The sequence below is a fragment of the Pinus tabuliformis genome, chromosome 2_2, assembly GCF_031772625.1.
Source record: "Pinus tabuliformis cultivar Carrire ecotype Pingquan chromosome 2_2, CPIR1, whole genome shotgun sequence".
NCBI lineage: Eukaryota > Viridiplantae > Streptophyta > Pinopsida > Pinales > Pinaceae > Pinus > Pinus tabuliformis.
In genome coordinates this window covers 827,831,203-827,849,631 of record NC_142300.1, presented here as the reverse complement: position 1 = coordinate 827,849,631, position 18,429 = coordinate 827,831,203, and the positions used below count along the sequence as shown (strand labels likewise).

At 43.2% G+C, this 18,429-nt stretch overlaps 1 protein-coding gene across 1 annotated transcript in view; it reads right to left on the bottom strand.

Moving 5' to 3' along the window:
• Positions 1–17,686: 17,686 nt before the first annotated feature.
• Positions 17,687–18,429, bottom strand: part of LOC149195532 (phospholipase D gamma 1-like) — a 255,599-nt gene continuing 254,856 nt past the window's right edge. The window contains exon 10 of the mRNA XM_089405355.1: positions 17,687–18,388. Within this exon, the coding sequence (XP_089261481.1) occupies positions 18,086–18,388 (303 nt within the window). The 3' untranslated portion in view covers positions 17,687–18,085. The remainder of the gene's footprint in view (positions 18,389–18,429) is intronic.

The window sequence follows — 18,429 nt, the reverse complement described above, 5'->3', positions numbered from 1 at the left end:
TTGATTTGTGGTAGCATCGGATGTGTTGTAGCCACAAAATTTGGTGGAGAGGTTGGAGCACATGAGATCTCCAATACCCAAAAAGGGTTTGGACAGATTCTAAACAGATCAGGAGATATTAAAATAATTAATATTTTTAATGGAGTCCCTAAGTCTAAACTTAGGGAAAATAAAATATTAATGTGTATTAATATGAATATGTGTTAGAGTAGTCCAAAAGACATGGATCAAGCCAGATCTAATCTTAGCCATTGATTAGGGACTTAATCTCGGCCGTTGAGATGTCAACAGGAAAAGTATAAGAAGAGGCTTGAGGGTCACTTGGAGAACACACCAGAGTGATCAGTCATTCTATTCTCTAGAGCGAGGTTTGCTAAGAGAGATAGAATCAGTGATCGGGAGAGTAGCTGAGGGGTATTGAGTATAGAGAAACAGAAAAGGCATAGATTGTGCCGGGAGAGCAGCGCAGCAGCCAAGGAGAGTGACACAGAGCCAGCAAGGGCTCACGCACGGCCACGCAGAGGCAACGAAGTGTTGCGCAGAGCACCAAAGAGGCCAGTGTGTCTGACGCAGGGCCTCTTGGGGATGACGCAGGCCAAGAAAAGCTGATGCAGGGCCAGCGTGAGACAGAGAGGGGCTGACACAGTCTAGATTGGGTAGACGGTGGGGTTGCAGAGCAGTTTTATGCTTAGGAGCTATCGGAAGGATTTTCCGGCATTTCAACCAGGAGATTTCTCTCAAACTGTGAGGTATAGCTGCTAAGGAAATTCTTTGTTGGGTAGGCCAGTTTTGGCACCTAGATTGTACTCTAATATTGCTTAATAAGAAAACCCTCAGATAGTTGCACCGGTTTTCCCGCATTGGGTTTTTCCGAGGACATTGGTCCAAAATTAATGGTGTCATGTGGTGTGTTTGTTCTTGTTTCTTTTAGTTGCTGATCTATAATATGTTGAGCATGCACTGGTGTTTATTTTCAATATTTACTTTGTAAATAACTTGTTAAAGAAAAATAACAAGTAGGTAGGAATAAATCAGAAAAAGTGCATGAAGGGTTTCTAAACTAAGTAAACTTAGAAACTTCAACATGGTATCAGAGGGTGACTGTAGATCACAGGAGGACTAAGAGACATCAGCCGAGCGGAGCAATAGCAGCAGAAAACAATTGTCTCGAGGTGACAAAAGTTGTTTCTAACAGAGTAGAAGCCAAGAAGTGTGACGCAAAGCCAACCAGAGCCATGCAGAAGAAGTCGGGAGCTACATAGAGCCTTAGAGCGGCCAGCGTTGCTGACACAGAGGGCCATAACGTTGACGTAGAGCTGACGCAGACCCATCTGGGGTGACGCAAACCCAGCGTGAGGCAGAGAGGGGCTGACACAGTTCACAGAGTGGTAGTTGCTAGAGCCTAGAAGGCTGTAGAGATATTGCAGAGTGGAGCTGGTGAGGTACTATAGTCAGAACAGTACCTGACAGAGCAGGGCCAGAGGAGTTGTTACCAAGGGTTTCTAGCCGAGGAACTTGGATCAGCAGTGCAGTTGCACAAAACGATCAGAGTAGGGGGCAACTCGACAAGCGGCAAAAGGATTTCCAGGAGGAAATCAAGACTTAGAGGGAGTCCAGAAGAGAACTTCCATACGGGAAGTAGAGACTCAGAGGAGTCGAATAGAGAACTTCCAGGAAGGAAGTAGAGGAGCGTCATGGCACTACATGGGGTGAGAGACCAGGATAGACTGGACGAAGCATGAACTTCGCAGTCTGGAAGGCCAGAATCTTATCAGTGCTTGACAGGTGTTACACAGTAATTTGTCACTGCCTTCCTGTCAGTCACCCTGCTGTGCCAATCACTAAGTTCATGCCTTCTGAACTGGCCCAAAAAAAACCCATTTTCCTAAAGTTTTGTTCATCAGCGCGTCTGTTTGAAAAATACCCGCGATGACTGGCGCTCCATAGTGTATCCCGCGCGCTGCCAGCTCGGAAGGACATCACTTTTCCGCGCTGGTCGCCAGCGCGCCTTTCCCGTGTTCTTCCGCGCTGACATGACTGTCCTAGTTATGTGGACGCGGCGACATCGCGTCAGTTTCCTCATAATCCGCGCTGATCCAGTTTGGGCGAATTTGTTCAAACAACCAGCCTTCCAGATAACTCCAAGCTTGGTTGTTAGCTTTGTGAATGTCGACTCCCTTCTTTGGCATGTCTGTTCGACCCTTTGCAACCACTTCCCTTGAAGATAAGCTCATCCTTCCACCCTTTTAGGAGGCTCCTTCTCCTACATATACTTCCACCATTACCATGAGCAGCTAGTTAGACATAGCTTGGATTGTATAGAGCTTATAGTGCTCAGATTGCTGCTACTATAGGTATTTGGTGTGCTAGGTGTGGAAGTGATTGATTGCTTAGGGAAGGTTGTTTTGTGTTGCTTGTATGTGAGAGAGAGTTGTTTGTCTTGGGAGAATCATCCTCAAAGGTGAATGCTTGAGATACATGCTGACTGGCCCCTCCTGAGAAGGTTACCGACGTCAGAACATTTGGTTGTACTCTTCTCTATTCTGATTAATAATAGATGACTGCTATTATTGTTCCATTCTCATTTGTACTTGCAATGGTTAAATGTGAATTACATCTTTTCTGACTGATGTATGGTTGCTTTTACTAGATTTCACGCTTGCGTTTGTTTCCTCTTCGTGTGTGCAGGTATCTATTCGCGAAGATCGCGGAGGATTGTGACCAGCCAAAGCGAAGGAGCGAAGGCAGCATCTCTTCGTCAAACGACAGCGCTGGAATCCAAGTAGGTGCTCTTTACCTCTTGTTTAATTGTAATTAGGAACATGCATGGCAGCATTGTTTGATTGTTGCTAGACCCTTGCTGGGCTAGTAGGGATCGCCTCTATCCGTAGAGGGGATTTACCTCATCAACAATTTGGTGACTCCACTGGGGATCAGCCTTTTTGTCTCTTGAGTCCACTTTTGTGTTTGACTTTGATTGATCTCTTTTCGAGTTTTTGGGATTGTCTCTTTGCTTATGAACTTTCTGGGTATTTCTGGGAAGCATTTTTATTGTTAAAAGGCTCTTGCCTTTGGTTTGGGGAGTTTTTATTTTTGGCCTTGCTTGTTTTTGCTCTCAGCGCGTTTTAATTCCGAACAGCCGCGCTGACATCGTGACCCTGTTCGTTGGTTTTATATCCATCGCGCCTGTACGTCTAACAGTCGCGCTGACCTCGTTTTCAGAGACAGCGCGCTTTATTCGTGTCATTCCGCGCTGGAATCGCGGCCCCGCTTCTTTGTGGTTTTTGTCATCGCGTCTGTGTGCTTTCTTTCCGCGCTGACCTCGTTTTTCTGAGACAGCGCGCTTTATCCCTGTCATTCCGCGCTGACGTCGCAAAGTTGCTACAGGCCTCCCCCTGTCAGCGCCGAGTTGTTGAAGGCTACCCGCACTGATCCTGTAAAATTCATTTTTGACCAAATTGGCCTCTTGAACCTCTTGCTGTGACTTTCCCTTCTTCTCTCCACCTGTTTGATGACTTGTTTTTCATTGTCTGAACTCTGAACTGCTTGATTGCGGAGCTTGGTTCCATAGGGTTCCGTTTTTGCTCAGTTCTTAAGTTTGCAAATACCTTACCTTTTTGCTTTCGCTGCTTGGTTCGTGTTTCCATCGTTACTTTTGCAATTGCTGGATTGTGTTGGGTCTCTAGTTGACTGGTTGTGACTCTCGTCCTTCGGGTGTTCGCTTTTCTCCATTGATTTCACACTCTAGCCCTAGGACATCTAGAGGCCGTGTGTGTGTCAAGCCTACCGTAGGGATCTTGTTTGCTTGTTCGACCAGCCGATTTCAGATTTGTTTATGCACTTGTTCAGTGATTGTTGGAGTGTTTGGATTGTGTTTCCGAGTGGTTTTTCGCTTCCTCCTTGCTTGCAATCCTCGCTTGTCTTGCAAGAGCTTAGATCACATAGCTCGTGCGGATTTTGTTTTCCTTTGATTTGGAAGCTTTGGTTGAGTGTTTCGGGAACTTTGTGTGCTTTCATTAAGTAGTTTACTTGGTGTTCCGGTTCCTCCAAATTCATTTAGATGCTTTGTGTCATTGAAAAGAAATCAAACTAGTAGCTTTGCTTTAAAAAATTGAAAAGGAAAAGAACATTTCATTGATTTGCATTTTCAAAAGAAAAAGTTTCCTTTCCTCGCTTGTAGCTGCATTAGGTTGCTTGTTTGCTGGTATTTGTTTTGTTTGATCAAAATTCTTTACTCTCTCATAGCTAGAATTCATCGAACAAAATGAAATTCTTTGGCATGTAGTTTGCATCTAGGTAATTGTGAGAGAACATACGATAGAGCCTGAAATCGAAACTTAATTTCAAGATCAACTATAAAATGAACCGAATGAATCTAAAAACGCATTGGAACTAAACGCAAACATCTAGAGGTCTAGGTTAGAGACGTGTTCCGGCGTCTTTAAACATAGTCACTGTTGTTTCACATTAGGTTGGGTGATTCCTCCTTCTGTGACTCGATAGTGGTCTAACACGGACTGCGCTCCCATGTACCGTCGCGTATATAGGGAGACCCCGCTAGGCTTTTATCCTTTATCCATAGGAAGCCGAGTCTGCCGCCTTGTGAACCGTAACGCACCGAACACAGCATTCGGGAAGATTGACTGCAGTACGGAAAGTCCTTGGCTCTCATACGAGTGCTGAGGTGTATAAGCAGTTTTACGGCTTGCTTGGTAAACCCTATACCTAGAGTCTCCAGAGCAGTCACTTTTGATCCTTTTCGGACTCCCTAAATGAAAAGGTGCCAGTGAGCTTCTTGTCACTTCGTGCTCATTAAACATTCGAAGGAGACTAGAGTCATCTTTTCGTCCTTTTCTCGACTCTTGAAACATGAAAAGGTCAAGTTCAGTTCCTGTGTCTTAAAAATTTATTCGGCCACGATAACATCACCTGATTAGATCTCGTGTGCGTTAGCTTGAGTAGGTTTCGTTTTCGTTTGCTATGGCAACTTTTCCGGGATTCACTAACCCAGGTTCCCCATCTGATGGGAATCCAGGACAATTCCCTCCTCTTGGGAATGTTGGTGCTCCGTATATGGCGACGTTGTCCCTACCAGGGTTAACTGTCGGGTTGCCTGTGTGGTTGTTTTCAACCTCTTTGGTCCCTACCGTATCGGCTGTTAGTCCATCAGTCCCTCCACCTGAACGACATCATGTTGATCCTAAGGTGGATCTCTCCCCCTCGACGCCTACTTCTACGTCGTCCTCTTGTACTTCGTCTGGTGAAATTCTCGATGTGAGTAACCAGGTGGCTAAGAAGAAGAAGAGGAAGACCAAGAAGAAGAAGTCCCCTCAGGGAGAGCCTACACACACAGTCCCCCTCTCAAGTCCAGCTATCCACTCCAGTACACCTCAAGTCGGGTCACCTTCTGCTCCTCCGCGGAAGGTTAAGTTTCCTTGTCGATTATGCAGGGAGGACCATCTGCTTCGTGATTGTCCTGGCATTCCCAAGGTATTAGAAGTTTGGTCCCACGATCCGGCCTGCCCTTCATCGTCCACTAATGATCATGGCGATGCTACCTCATCAGTTGGGAATGGTAAGGAGAAAGGGAAGTTTCGAATCCCCTGTCGACTTTGTGAAGGCAAACATCCCCTTCACCTTTGTCCCCTCATGGATAAAGCCTCTGCTGTGTTGGAAAGTCTTGCTGCTCCTCCGAATCCATTTCCCGCTGGTTATCAACGTCTTTCTACAACTGTAGATCACGCCCTTGTTGACAAAGAGATTTCTTCAGATTCCTCTCTTGTCCAGGCTCCTCTTCCCGAACCTGGCTGTCCCCAGCCTGTTCCAAACCCACCGTTGGTCGGAAAGAGTGTTGATTCGAGTTCCCCCCCTCTCGAGCACTCTATTTCGGAAGAGCAAAATTCTCATGTTCTTCTCGTCTCGGCAAATCCTCCGGAGCCTGATAATGGTGTTCCCACCCCAACCTCTCCCGAGGATTCAGAGTCGGTTCTTTCCGAGCAGGGGGGCAACCATATGGTTCCCCCACCAAGTAGTTCGGTCATTTCCTTTGATTGGAGTCGTTTGACTACCCCTCCCCTTCCATCCCACGTGCCTTTCTGGGTCACCGCCTATGCTTGCAATAAGGCGCTGCCCGGCACTGTGTTAGACGAAGGAGCATCGGTTAGTCTCATGCCCGTTACTACTTGGCGAGCTTTGGGTTCCCCATCGCTTGTACCTGTCGCACCGCATCTCACCGCGTTTGATGGAGGAACGAGTCAGCCATTAGGGATCCTCCCGAAGTTTCCTATTACTTTGGGAGGCAAGACCGTCTATATAGACGTCTCGGTTACCCAAGGTTCTTTAGACTTCAGTCTTCTCCTTGGTCGTGATTATGTGTATGCCATGGGAGCCCTTGTTTCTTCACTTTTCCGTGTGGTTTGTTTTCCACACGATGGAAGAATCGTGACGTTCGATCAATTATCGTTCGTTCGTCCACAAGCCCCTCCGGCGCACTCGTCCTTCCCTCCTGGCTTTCATCCACAAGTTGCATCTGCCTCGCCGCAAATCAACTATGTGGCCACCTACCCTGTGCCCGTACCCAGTGATAACACCATCGTGCATAGTGTCCTCGGGGCATTAGGTCCTGATTTCCAAGATGTCGGCCTTCCCTCCGGAGCCACTTTCTTGGGGGCCTTCACTTCCTGTTCATTATGATGAAGTCTGGTTGGAGCATAGTTCTTTTCCGGTGTCAAGCTCCTTAAAAAAATGAAACTGGGTCTGGTCGGAGCATAGTTCGCTTTCCTGTGTCAAGCTCCTTAAAAAATGCAACTAGGTGTTCGAGCATAGTTCCTGATCTTGTGTCAAGCTCGTTAAAACATGAAATAAGGGTTATGAGGATAGTTCTTTTACTGTGTCAACCTCATTAAAAAAAAATTTGAAACAACTCCCTTTTCAGATCGAGTCTTTGATTAAGATCTCGTAAAATCCCAGTCGAGTCTTTCCAAGATCTCGAAAGTGAACCTTCATTATATCCACTTTGTCGAATGCAATGAAGCTTGGGGGGCATGTACCTTGATTTGCATTATTATGCTGGGGGCATGCGAACTTATAACAAGCATAGTTTTTCGCTTCAATCTTGTGTAAACATGAAACCGAATCCAAGCAAAGTTCTCCACGGTTCAAGCTTGTGTAAAAATGAACCCATACCTGATTTACATCTCGTGATTGCCTTTTATCTGCTAATTTCTGTTAGATGAACCTTGGTTGTTTCATTCCATTGCTACCATCTCTTTCGCCGATCATATGCTCTCACTTGGTTGTTTATCCTTTCCTAAGGAACCGCAGCGATGAGTGGTTTTATTAGCCAGCCTCTTGACCATTACATGTTTTGAGCAGTTCCACCATTGCCGGAACCAGTTGCTACCTTTGATACCACTCGTTCCTCTAGGACGAGTCACCTATAAGCTCTTTTCTGACTCGTAAAATATGAAAAGATTGCCGAGTATTTTTCCCTTTTTGACTCGTTAAAGAGAATAAAAATGGAGGTCTTCTTTCAGCTCTTTCTCGACCGTTTAAAGATGGAAAGATTGCCGAGTTATCCCTCTTGACTCGTTAAAAGTAAAAAGAGGCGGTCGTCTTTAAACTCTTTTCCGACCGTGTAAAAACGAAAAGATTGTCGGACCCTTGTCGTTTCTGGTTCGTTAATGGTTACGAAACGACGTGATACCGATTACTTTTTTATTTTTTCAGATCGATATCACTACTCATGAAAAGTACTCCTCGATCACACTAGTCGGGCGGTTCTCTCGAGCATTGTTTTATACTTTTTCGGGCTCGAGAGACACAACTGTACGAAAAAGGACCCCCCTGGAGTCTCCTTTTCCGCTGTCTTTTCAGACTCTTTAAACAAGAAAAGACGCCGAGTTTTTCCTTTGTCAGGCTCGTTAAACACTTGATGACATCGGGCATTGTCGAAATGACACTCTTCAAGCATATGCTATTCCCGTCAAGCTTGTCATCCAAAAATAACCGGGGTACCTGCCAGAAATGGTGGGGAAAATGGAACTGTAATCATAGTCGTGTCGGCAGTATGTCGCTCTTGAACATGGCACTCTTCTGCTTCGTGTCTGGGTGGGACCATCTCATCTTGTTTTTCACTGGCCTCCGTGGGTTTGGGTTATCTTATTCGACCTCTCATCTGCCCATTGCCATCATTACTATACCCTCTGCTCATTTGATGTCAAATACTGCCAAACCCGCTACAATGCCGCCGATATGTTCAAGAGAAGTTGACCTCTGCAATAATACAACCTCATCTGCTATCTCACACAAATCATTTTTTTCCTCTGTCTCGCGTCGATGATGTGGGAATCATTATGGCCCACCTTCGATCAAGGTCACTTCCTGTCGACTTCAGCTCATTATCCAGGAAGGTGACTTAGAGACTCCCTTCAGGTGCCTTAGAGCCTGCATGCCCTAATGGCAGGTTCTTCGTGTTCGACGCGAGGTTTACATCATTGGCCTCCGATCGAATGATTCCGTGGGTGTTCGACACCAGCTCATTGATTCACATGCCGCGGATTGTACCTATAGTACCTTGAGGGCCATTGTCATTATTGGTGGTACCTCTCGCGTCTGTTAACAGTTTTCATCATTGACTGGTAATCAGACGATGTTCATGCATGTTCGACTTCAACCCATGTATTCACATGCTTGAACTTGTACTTTGTTCGGATCGGGACGGAGCGCAAGACCCTGGATCCCTGTCTGTTTATGGTCCAGGTTGCGATTTTGTGGATGATCATTACATGACTCATTGATGGATGGCTGCGCCCATACCTGAGTCTTCATGGATGGCTGCGACCATACCTTATCATTATTATGGTCTCTTTAGCTGGGTGGCTGCGTCCATTCCACAGACCTTTTCGCATGTCTTTTTGGATGGCTGCACCCATGCCTAGACTGCATGTACTTGATTATCAGGGATTTTCGGTCCTTCCTGGTGGTGTTCCAGTTCGGCGTGTGTTGTAAAGCATTTCACCCCTCCCACTCTCTCGGTCTTCATGCTTTAGGGGGCATCTGTTACACAGTAATTTGTCACTGCCTTCCTGTCAGTCACCCTGCTGTGCCAATCACTAAGTTCATGCCTTCTGAACTGGCCCAAAAAAAACCCATTTTCCTAAAGTTTTGTTCATCAGCGCGTCTGTTTGAAAAATACCCGCGATGACTGGCGCTCCATAGTGTATCCCGCGCGCTGCCAGCTCGGAAGGACATCACTTTTCCGCGCTGGTCGCCAGCGCGCCTTTCCCGTGTTCTTCCGCGCTGACATGACTGTCCTAGTTATGTGGACGCGGCGACATCGCGTCAGTTTCCTCATAATCCGCGCTGATCCAGTTTGGGCGAATTTGTTCAAACAACCAGCCTTCCAGATAACTCCAGGCTTGGTTGTTAGCTTTGTGAATGTCGACTCCCTTCTCTGGCATGTCTGTTCGACCCTTTGCAACCACTTCCCTTGAAGATAAGCTCATCCTTCCACCCTTTTAGGAGGCTCCTTCTCCTACATATACTTCCACCATTACCATGAGCAGCTAGTTAGACATAGCTTGGATTGTATAGAGCTTATAGTGCTCAGATTGCTGCTACTATAGGTATTTGGTGTGCTAGGTGTGGAAGTGATTGATTGCTTAGGGAAGGTTGTTTTGTGTTGCTTGTATGTGAGAGAGAGTTGTTTGTCTTGGGAGAATCATCCTCAAAGGTGAATGCTTGAGATACATGCTGACTGGCCCCTCCTGAGAAGGTTACCGACGTCAGAACATTTGGTTGTACTCTTCTCTATTCTGATTAATAATAGATGACTGCTATTATTGTTCCATTCTCATTTGTACTTGCAATGGTTAAATGTGAATTACATCTTTTCTGACTGATGTATGGTTGCTTTTACTAGATTTCACGCTTGCGTTTGTTTCCTCTTCGTGTGTGCAGGTATCTATTCGCGGAGATCGCGGAGGATTGTGACCAGCCAAAGCGAAGGAGCGAAGGCAGCATCTCTTCGTCAAACGACAGCGCTGGAATCCAAGTAGGTGCTCTTTACCTCTTGTTTAATTGTAATTAGGAACATGCATGGCAGCATTGTTTGATTGTTGCTAGACCCTTGCTGGGCTAGTAGGGATCGCCTCTATCCGTAGAGGGAATTTACCTCATCAACAACAGGAATCATGTCAAGAATTTTGCCTTGAAGGTTATAGCTATCCCAGTCGACCCCAATGATAAGGACAAGTATGAAGAGGCAATAGCGAGGGCCAAGTGCGTTATCCTTGAAGGGGTCAAGGATCATGTGGTACCACATATAGCCAAGAAGGAAATGGCAATTGAGATGTGGGAAGATCTCAAGAACTTGTACCAGCATACTTTTGTGCAGAGAAGAATGTTGCTCGAGAACCAGATGAGGTCGTATCACATGAAGAAGGGTCAATCGATTGACACCTTCCTCGGAGGACTGAATGAGATCCGAGACCAGTTGACTTCTATAGGAGCGACACCGGATCAGGAGCTTATGGTGAGGACAGCCCTGAATGCTATCTCAGAATATTGGGAAGTGTTTGTCTAGAGTATCCTAGGCAAAGGGACTCTCCTACCTTGGGACAAGATGTGAGCAGCTCTTCACCAGGAAGAGATCAGCCGACAGTCGGAGACAGGTAGCAGCAACAAAGGGATCAAGGTCAAGCAGGAGGAGGATGTGGCCCTAGCATTTGAGGGAAAGCAGGAGACGCGAAAGAAGAAAGATCTCTCCAATATCAAGTGCTTCCACTATGGGGAGATGGGTCATTATGCGACCCAGTTCCCAAGGAAGAAGAGTAAGGGAGAGTCTTCCGAGGCTAAGGCAGTGCCAGCACGGGCAGAGAAGGGAGTTTTGACAGACGATGACTGTGCCATGAGTGCACACACGCCACTTGAACGGAAGTGGGGAGACATCGAGCTGTAGTCATGAGGACTACATGCGATGAGGGGCAGGATCCTTGAGGTACCCAACCTCTTGGATTAGACCTTGCTACGAGAGCCCCGACGAGGAGTAGCAGGACTGGCTGAGTGGGTAGAGACGGATGCGAATGGAGCAGTAGAGAGAGCTACAGTGCAAGAGTCCCGAGACAACGCAGAGCTAGCAAGTTGCAGCAGTGCGAGAGGCATAGGAGTGTTGCAACATTGCAGAGAAGGCACAGAGAGGTGTGCAATAGTGCGAGATGTAAGGAGTTGTTGCAGCAGCGCAGAGGTCAGAGATAGGGAGCACTTGTCAGTGGCAGAGCGAGCTCCAGCATCAGTGGGTGTTTCTAGCCCAACAGGGAGGTCAGTTGGGAGATCAGTTGCTTACTTCCCAGTAACTGAGTTGCAATGCAGCAGTGGGTAGCACGATGTAGCATGATGAGAGGAGGTGCAGTGCGGATGCAGTGCTGGGAGAAAGGACCAACAGCAACACGGATGCAAAGGGAGTTGTCGTACAGATGCAGCAGTGGAAGTGGCAGAACCATGGGCAGCAATGCAGAGGATGTTGGGCAGAAAGGCCTAGCATCATCACAGGTACCGATGCCGAATGATCAAAGTAGTATTCAGTGAGGAGTGTTGTTAAAGCACAATCCTCGCTAAGAGGGAGTGTTGATTTTGGGTAGTATCAAATGTGCTCTAGCCACGAAATTTGGTGGAGAGGTTGGAGCACATGAGATCTCCAATACCCAGAAAGGGTTTGGGAAGATTCTAAACATATCAGGAGATATTAAAATAATTAATATTTTTAACGGAGTCCCTAAGTTTAGGGAAAATAAAATATTAATGTGTATTAATATGAATCTGTGTTAGAGTGGTCCAAAAGACATGGATCAAGCCAGATCTAATCTTAGCCATTGATTAGGGACTTAATCTTGGCCATTGAGATGTCAACAGGAAAAGCATAAGAAGAGGCTTGAGGGTCACTTGGAGAACACACCAGAGTGATCAGTCATTCTATTCTCTAGAGCAGAGTTTTCTAAGAGAGATAGAATCAGTGATCAGGAGAGCAGCTGAGGGGCATTGAGTACAGAGAAACAAGGAAGGCAGAGATTATGTAAGAAGAGCAACATAGCAGCCAAGGAGAATGACGCAGAGCCAGCAAGGGCTCACGCAGGGCCACGCAGAGGCAACCAAGTGTTGCGCAGAGCACCAGAGAGGCTAGCGTGTCTGATGCAGAGGCCCAGAAAGCTGACGCAGGGCCTCCTGGGGTTGACGCAGGCCAAGAAAGGCTGACGCAGAGCCAGCGTGAGACAGAGAGGGGTTAACGCAATCCAAATTGGGCAGACGCAGGGGTTGCAGAGCAATTTTGCGCTAAGGAGCTGCCGGAAGGATTTTTCGGCGTTTCAGCCAGGGGATTTCTCTCAAACTGTGAGGTATAGCTGCTAAGGAAATTCTTTGTTGGGTAGGCCAGTTTCGACACCCAAATTGTACTCTGATAGTGCTTAATAAGAAAACCCTCAAATAGTTGCACCGGTTTTCCCGCATTGGGTTTTTTCGGGGACATTGGTCCAAAATTAATGGTGTCATGTGGTGTGTTTGTTCTTGTTTCTTTTATTTGTTGATCTGTAATATGTTGAGCATGCACTGGTGTTTATTTTCAATATTTACTTTGTAAATAACTTGTTAAAGAAAAATAACAAGTAGGTAGGAATAAATCAGAAAAAGTGCATGAAGGGTTTCTAAACTAAGTAAACTTAGAAACTTCAACACCTCGTACCTGTCATTATCATTGGGGTCGAATGGGATAAGATTATGGCCATCCAAACTACGAAATTTGATGCTCTGTCCAGTCTATCCTGGTCTCTTACTCCATGTAGTGCCATGATGCTCCTCTACTTCCCTCCTGGAAGTTCTCTATTCGACTCCTTTGAGTCTCTACTTCCCGTCTGGAAGTTCTCTTCTGGACTCCCTCTAAGTCCTGATTTCCCTCCTGTAAATCCTTTTGTCACTGTCGAGATGCCCCTTACTTTGATCGTCTTGTGCAACTGCACCATTGATTCGGGTTCCTCGGCTAGAAACCCTCGATAGCAACTCCTCTAGCCTTGCTCTGTCAAGAACTATTCTGACTACAGTACCTCACCAGCTCCACTTTACAATATTCCTGCAGCCTTCTAAACCCCAGCAACCTGAAGGTGAGAGCTCCTGGGCTCTGTGCAATCCCGGCACCGCAACCAGGCCTCCTCAGCCAACTGTGTCAACCCTCCCAACTACTGTGTAGCTCTGCATGAGGCTTCTCTTGCCTTCCTTCGCCTCTACGCTGCCTCTTCTCGGCTCACCCTTGATGACGCAGGCACTGCATCACCCTTCCTTATTGTTGCTCTACTAGAAACAGCTTCTGTCACCTTGGGACAGTTGTTTTCTGCTACTATTGCTATGCTCGATTGATGTCCTTTAGTCCTCTTGTGATCTGCAATCACCCTCTGATACCATGTTAAAGTTTCTGAGTTTACTTAGTTATAAACCCTCCATGCACTTTATCTGATTTATTCATACCTACTTGTTATTTTCCTTAACAAGTTATTTACAATGTAAACACTGAAAATAAACACCAGTGCATGCTCAACATATTACATATCAGAAACTAAAAGAAACAGAAACAAACACACCATATGACACCATTATTTTTGGACTAATGTCCCTGGAAAAACCCAATGTGTGAAAACTGGTGCAGCTATCAAAGGGTTTTCTTATTAAGCACTATCAGAGTACAATCTGGGTGCCGAAACTGACATACCCAACAGAGAATTTCCTTGGCAGTAATACCTCTCAGTTTCTAACAAATCTCCTAGATGAAACCCCAGATAATCCTTCCAACAGCTACTCAACACAAATCTACCCCAGAAACCCCAGCGTCAGCCCCTCTCTATCCCACACTGGCCCTGCGTCACCCCGGATGGGTCTGCGTCAACCCTGGGATGCCTTGCATCAACTGTCTGGCCCTTTGCGTCAGCAACGTCGGCCTCTCTAAGGCTCTGCGCAACTCCCGGCTATCTCTGTGTGAGCCCTGGCTGGCTTTGCATCACTCTCCTTAGCTACTGCACTACTCTCCCAACACTATCTCTGTCTCTTTGTCTCTCTGTACTCAAATGCCCCACAATTGCATCTCTCAATTACTCATTCTATATCTCTTAGCAAACCCCGTTCTAGAGAATAGAATGACTGATCACTCTGCTGTATTCTCCAAGTGACCCTCAAGCCTCCTCTTATACTTTTCCTGTTGACATATCAACGTCCAAGATTAAGTCTCTAATCAACGGCGAAGATTAGATCTGGCTTGATCCATGTCTTTTGGACCATTCTAACACAGATTCATATTAATACACGTTAATATTTTATTTTCCCTAAGTTTAGACTTAAGGACTCCATTAAAAATATTAATTATTTTAATATCTCCTTATCTGTTTAGAATCTGCCCAAACCCTTTCTGGGTATTGAAGATCTTATGTGCCCCAATCTATCCACCAAATTTCGTGGCTAGAGCACATTCAATGCTACCCCAAATCAACAATTCTGCATTTTTTAGATTTGCAATTCCTTTTCTTTACTAGTAATTTAGGGTTTGGTAGTAAAATTATGTCAAAGGTGAAGGTCATACTTATTTTGGTTGGTATAGATGTGAAAAGAGGATTGATTAAATTACAAATCATCAAGGAATCAATATTGGTTGTGTATTGGATCACTTGTCAAAAGAGGGACCTAAATATGAGATTGGAACATCCCATCTATTAGTCATATTGTCGACCGATAATGTCTATATAGTGATGTTGGTTCTTAGCCTTTTTGGGTCAAGTTTCAATGTTTTAATATGGAACATGTATTGGATTTGTAATTGTCTTCAAAGCTACTTGTTTTTAGTTTGTCGGTATCTATGATGTTGAACTATAAGGTTTCTATTTCTATTTACACTATCCATCAAGTAGTTGATGGTTATAGCATCATTTTGGTTTTGTGCCCTCAAACACGTGCTACATGTATTTTCTACTTGAAATGGAATTACGAATTTTTTCTTGGATTTTTTCTTAATTATTAATATTTTTTTGTTGGTTCGACCCATGGTGGATTTGAATCTTGAATCTCATAGTTTACATATTACTTCATAACACAACAATCACCAATTTAGTAGCCCTCATGGACGTTTTAATCATTAATATTAAACAAAATTGAGAAGTTTTAAAAATAAAAGTCTATGGCCATAAAAATAATAAAAGATAAAAAGTAATTATCTTACATAAATGAGAGTTAGGAGATAATACTCCTCTAAAAGTTGAATAATTGACTTTTTACATATTTGAAATAAAAGGAAAAATCCCTAATCTAAATATTATACAAATTTACCATTTCACACCACTCAAAATAATGGAAAGGGTTGACTTGAAATGTGGCAAAAGTTATTCTGGAATAATTCAATTGTAGATATCAAATATTTATATTGCACAATTCAATTGCACTAGGGGTATTTGAAGGTGTTGAATGCATTTCTATACCAAATAACAAATTCATGAATCTAAATTGTAATTTCAACGAAGAATACATAACCAACTTATGGTGATAATAAACTAGAAAAGGTCAAAATCATAAAACATTTAACCTATTCACAAGAAAAAATTGTTTACCATTATATAATCAAATTTAATGAGTTTATATTATGACATTTACTATAAAAATCACATTTTTAAGTTGAAAAACTATAACTATATGGAATATGATACATTGTTTGCAAAATGCCTATTTTTGTAGTTTAATTTTTTTTAAGTATAAAATATTTTTTTAGCAAAATAACCACAATAATATATATTTCAAAAACAATGTTTTCTTGAGTTTCCTAACAATTTTAAGGGATATAAAAATATTCCCTAGATTTGTCACGCACGTATCCTATTGCACTCATGGTATAATTAATAGAATGTACTTTCTAATTACCTAGAGGAGAAACTTTCACCCGTGCTTTAAAAGTAAAGTCTAATTAAATGTTCATAACCAATGAAAAGTATTTACATTATATTCCATGTAATAAACCCTTACTGCCAAAATAATAAGGGGAACTCAACATAACCGAAAGAATTATGAATGAAGAGGATGAAGAAAAGAAATATTTGTTCAGAAACATATTATATCATTATGTCAATAAAAGATGTTATGGTTATGATCAGAATAATCCACTTGCACTCCAAAGTTTTCCTTTTTTAATTCCCTTCATTCTCAATGCATAGGGTGACCTGATTTTAAGGTGCGGATTTCTCCTCAATGCACTGTGACCTGCTTTTAAGGTGTGGATATCTCTTCAACAAAAGGGAATCTAACTAATAACAAGGGAAACTCAACATAACTGAGAGAATTAAGAATCAAGAGGATGAAGAAAAGAAATTATCTTGGTTCAAAAACATATTTTATTATATGTCAATAAAGATGTTATGGCCATAGGGTCACCTGCTTTTAAGATGCGGATCTCTCTTCAACAAAAAGGGAATCTCACTAATAACAAGAGAAACTCAACATAACTGAGAGAATTAAGAATCAAGACGAAGAGACATTATCTTTGCTCAAAAACATATTTTAATATATGTCAATAAAGATGTTATGGTCGTGATCAGATTAATCCACTTGCACTCCAAAATTTCCCTTTTTTTATTTCCTTCATTCTCAATGCACAAAGTGACATCCTGCTTTTAAGGCGTGGATATATCTTCAAGAAAAAAGGGAATGTGTATATCTTTTCAATTCATTCCCTTTTTTTATTTCCTTCATTCTCAATGCACAAAGTGACCACCTGCTTTTAAGGCGTGGATATATCTTCAAGAAAAAAGGGAATGTGTATATCTTTTCAATTCATTCTCAATGCATAGAGTGGCCTCCTGCTTTTAAAAATGGAATCTCGATGTAAGAAAATTAGGATCCTCACTACGTTCTAGTTTCAATCCCGTTAGTACACTGTTCAAAGCATAGTCATACAATGTGCTTCAGCACACCCCACAGTGCACACCCAATGGGGCATTTTACTTGGCCACCATTTTACAAAACTAGGATGTTCTATCATGTAAATATTAAGTCTACACTTCCATTTACATGTGAGATAACGTGAGCATTGTACTTTTCATAAGTTGCATATGCAAGCATTTTCTTATTTGAATAATATTCTCTGCCCAATAATATATGCTCACAACGGACAACACCTTTTCCTACATGATATCATATCTTTGATTCAATTTAGTAGATGACATGTGAAGGCGAAAGCCCTTGAATTTGCACACGTTCATATCATTTTAATTCGGAAAGTGCTATATACATTTGAGCATGGTTAATCTCATTAATATATGCCTTGAAAACCCTGGAAGTTCAGAGAAAAGCAGCCAAGTGCCAATTTTGGATCTTTCAAGGCACAATTCACTAGATTAACCATGTTCAAATGTATATAGCACTTTCAGAATAAAGAAGATATGAACGTGTGTAAATCATTCCATAAAGAAGTCAGATGCATCTCGAATCTACATAAACAAGTAGATTGGGCCAGTTTGCTGTTTACTAAAGAGGTCACACATACATCAGTACGAAACCTTTCCAAAAGGAGGAAAGTAAGTCGCTTTTCATAAGAGAATTGTCATTGGGAAACTTACTGAGCAAACAGATGCAGCTTTACTTAAATTATCAGATTAGGCAAATATATTATACAAAATTAAACTCAAAAGACCAAATGGTTGTATATATTCTAGAAGATTAGGCAAATATATTATACAAAATTAAACTCCAAAGACTAAATGGTTCTATATATTCTAGATTGTTGCCGCATCTTAGGGATAAAGTTGATCATAAATAGTTGTATGAAGAAATGGGGAAGACGACACATGCATAAACTTCTTGCCCATACCAAATTTACCTTGCATGTCAACCTATGAAGCTGGTCAGCAAAGTTGTCCAGGCTATCCCAAAATCTAATGTCCTTGATAGAACAACAAATATTTATATTGAGATAAGTGTGCAGCATTAGCAAAGCATTCTGACAAATTCCATGTTTTGGATCTCGATGGATTATGGTAATAACTCCAGTGACGTATCCCACTTCGAGAAAACAAATTCAGATAGTTAGGTTTTCTTGGATAAAGGCGGGTGTCCCAAGCGTCCCAAGGATATTTCCCCCAATATCAGGGAAGGTTTCACATCCAGGTAGAGGTTTCACTCTTCCATTCGCTTCTACCTTTACTGGGTATTTCATGAAGTGACCCTTCATCTCTGTGACCTCATTAGCACTGAACTGCTTCCAATAATTTTCAGAGAGATCCCTAACTCTCCGTACGCATTCTAAACTTTCTGGATGTTGAAAGCAATCCTCCATAACCGCAAGATGTTCTGCCCAGAGAGAAATTCTATACCCATATACCTGAAATGGAAAATACGAAACATGACGTCAACTATTCATAC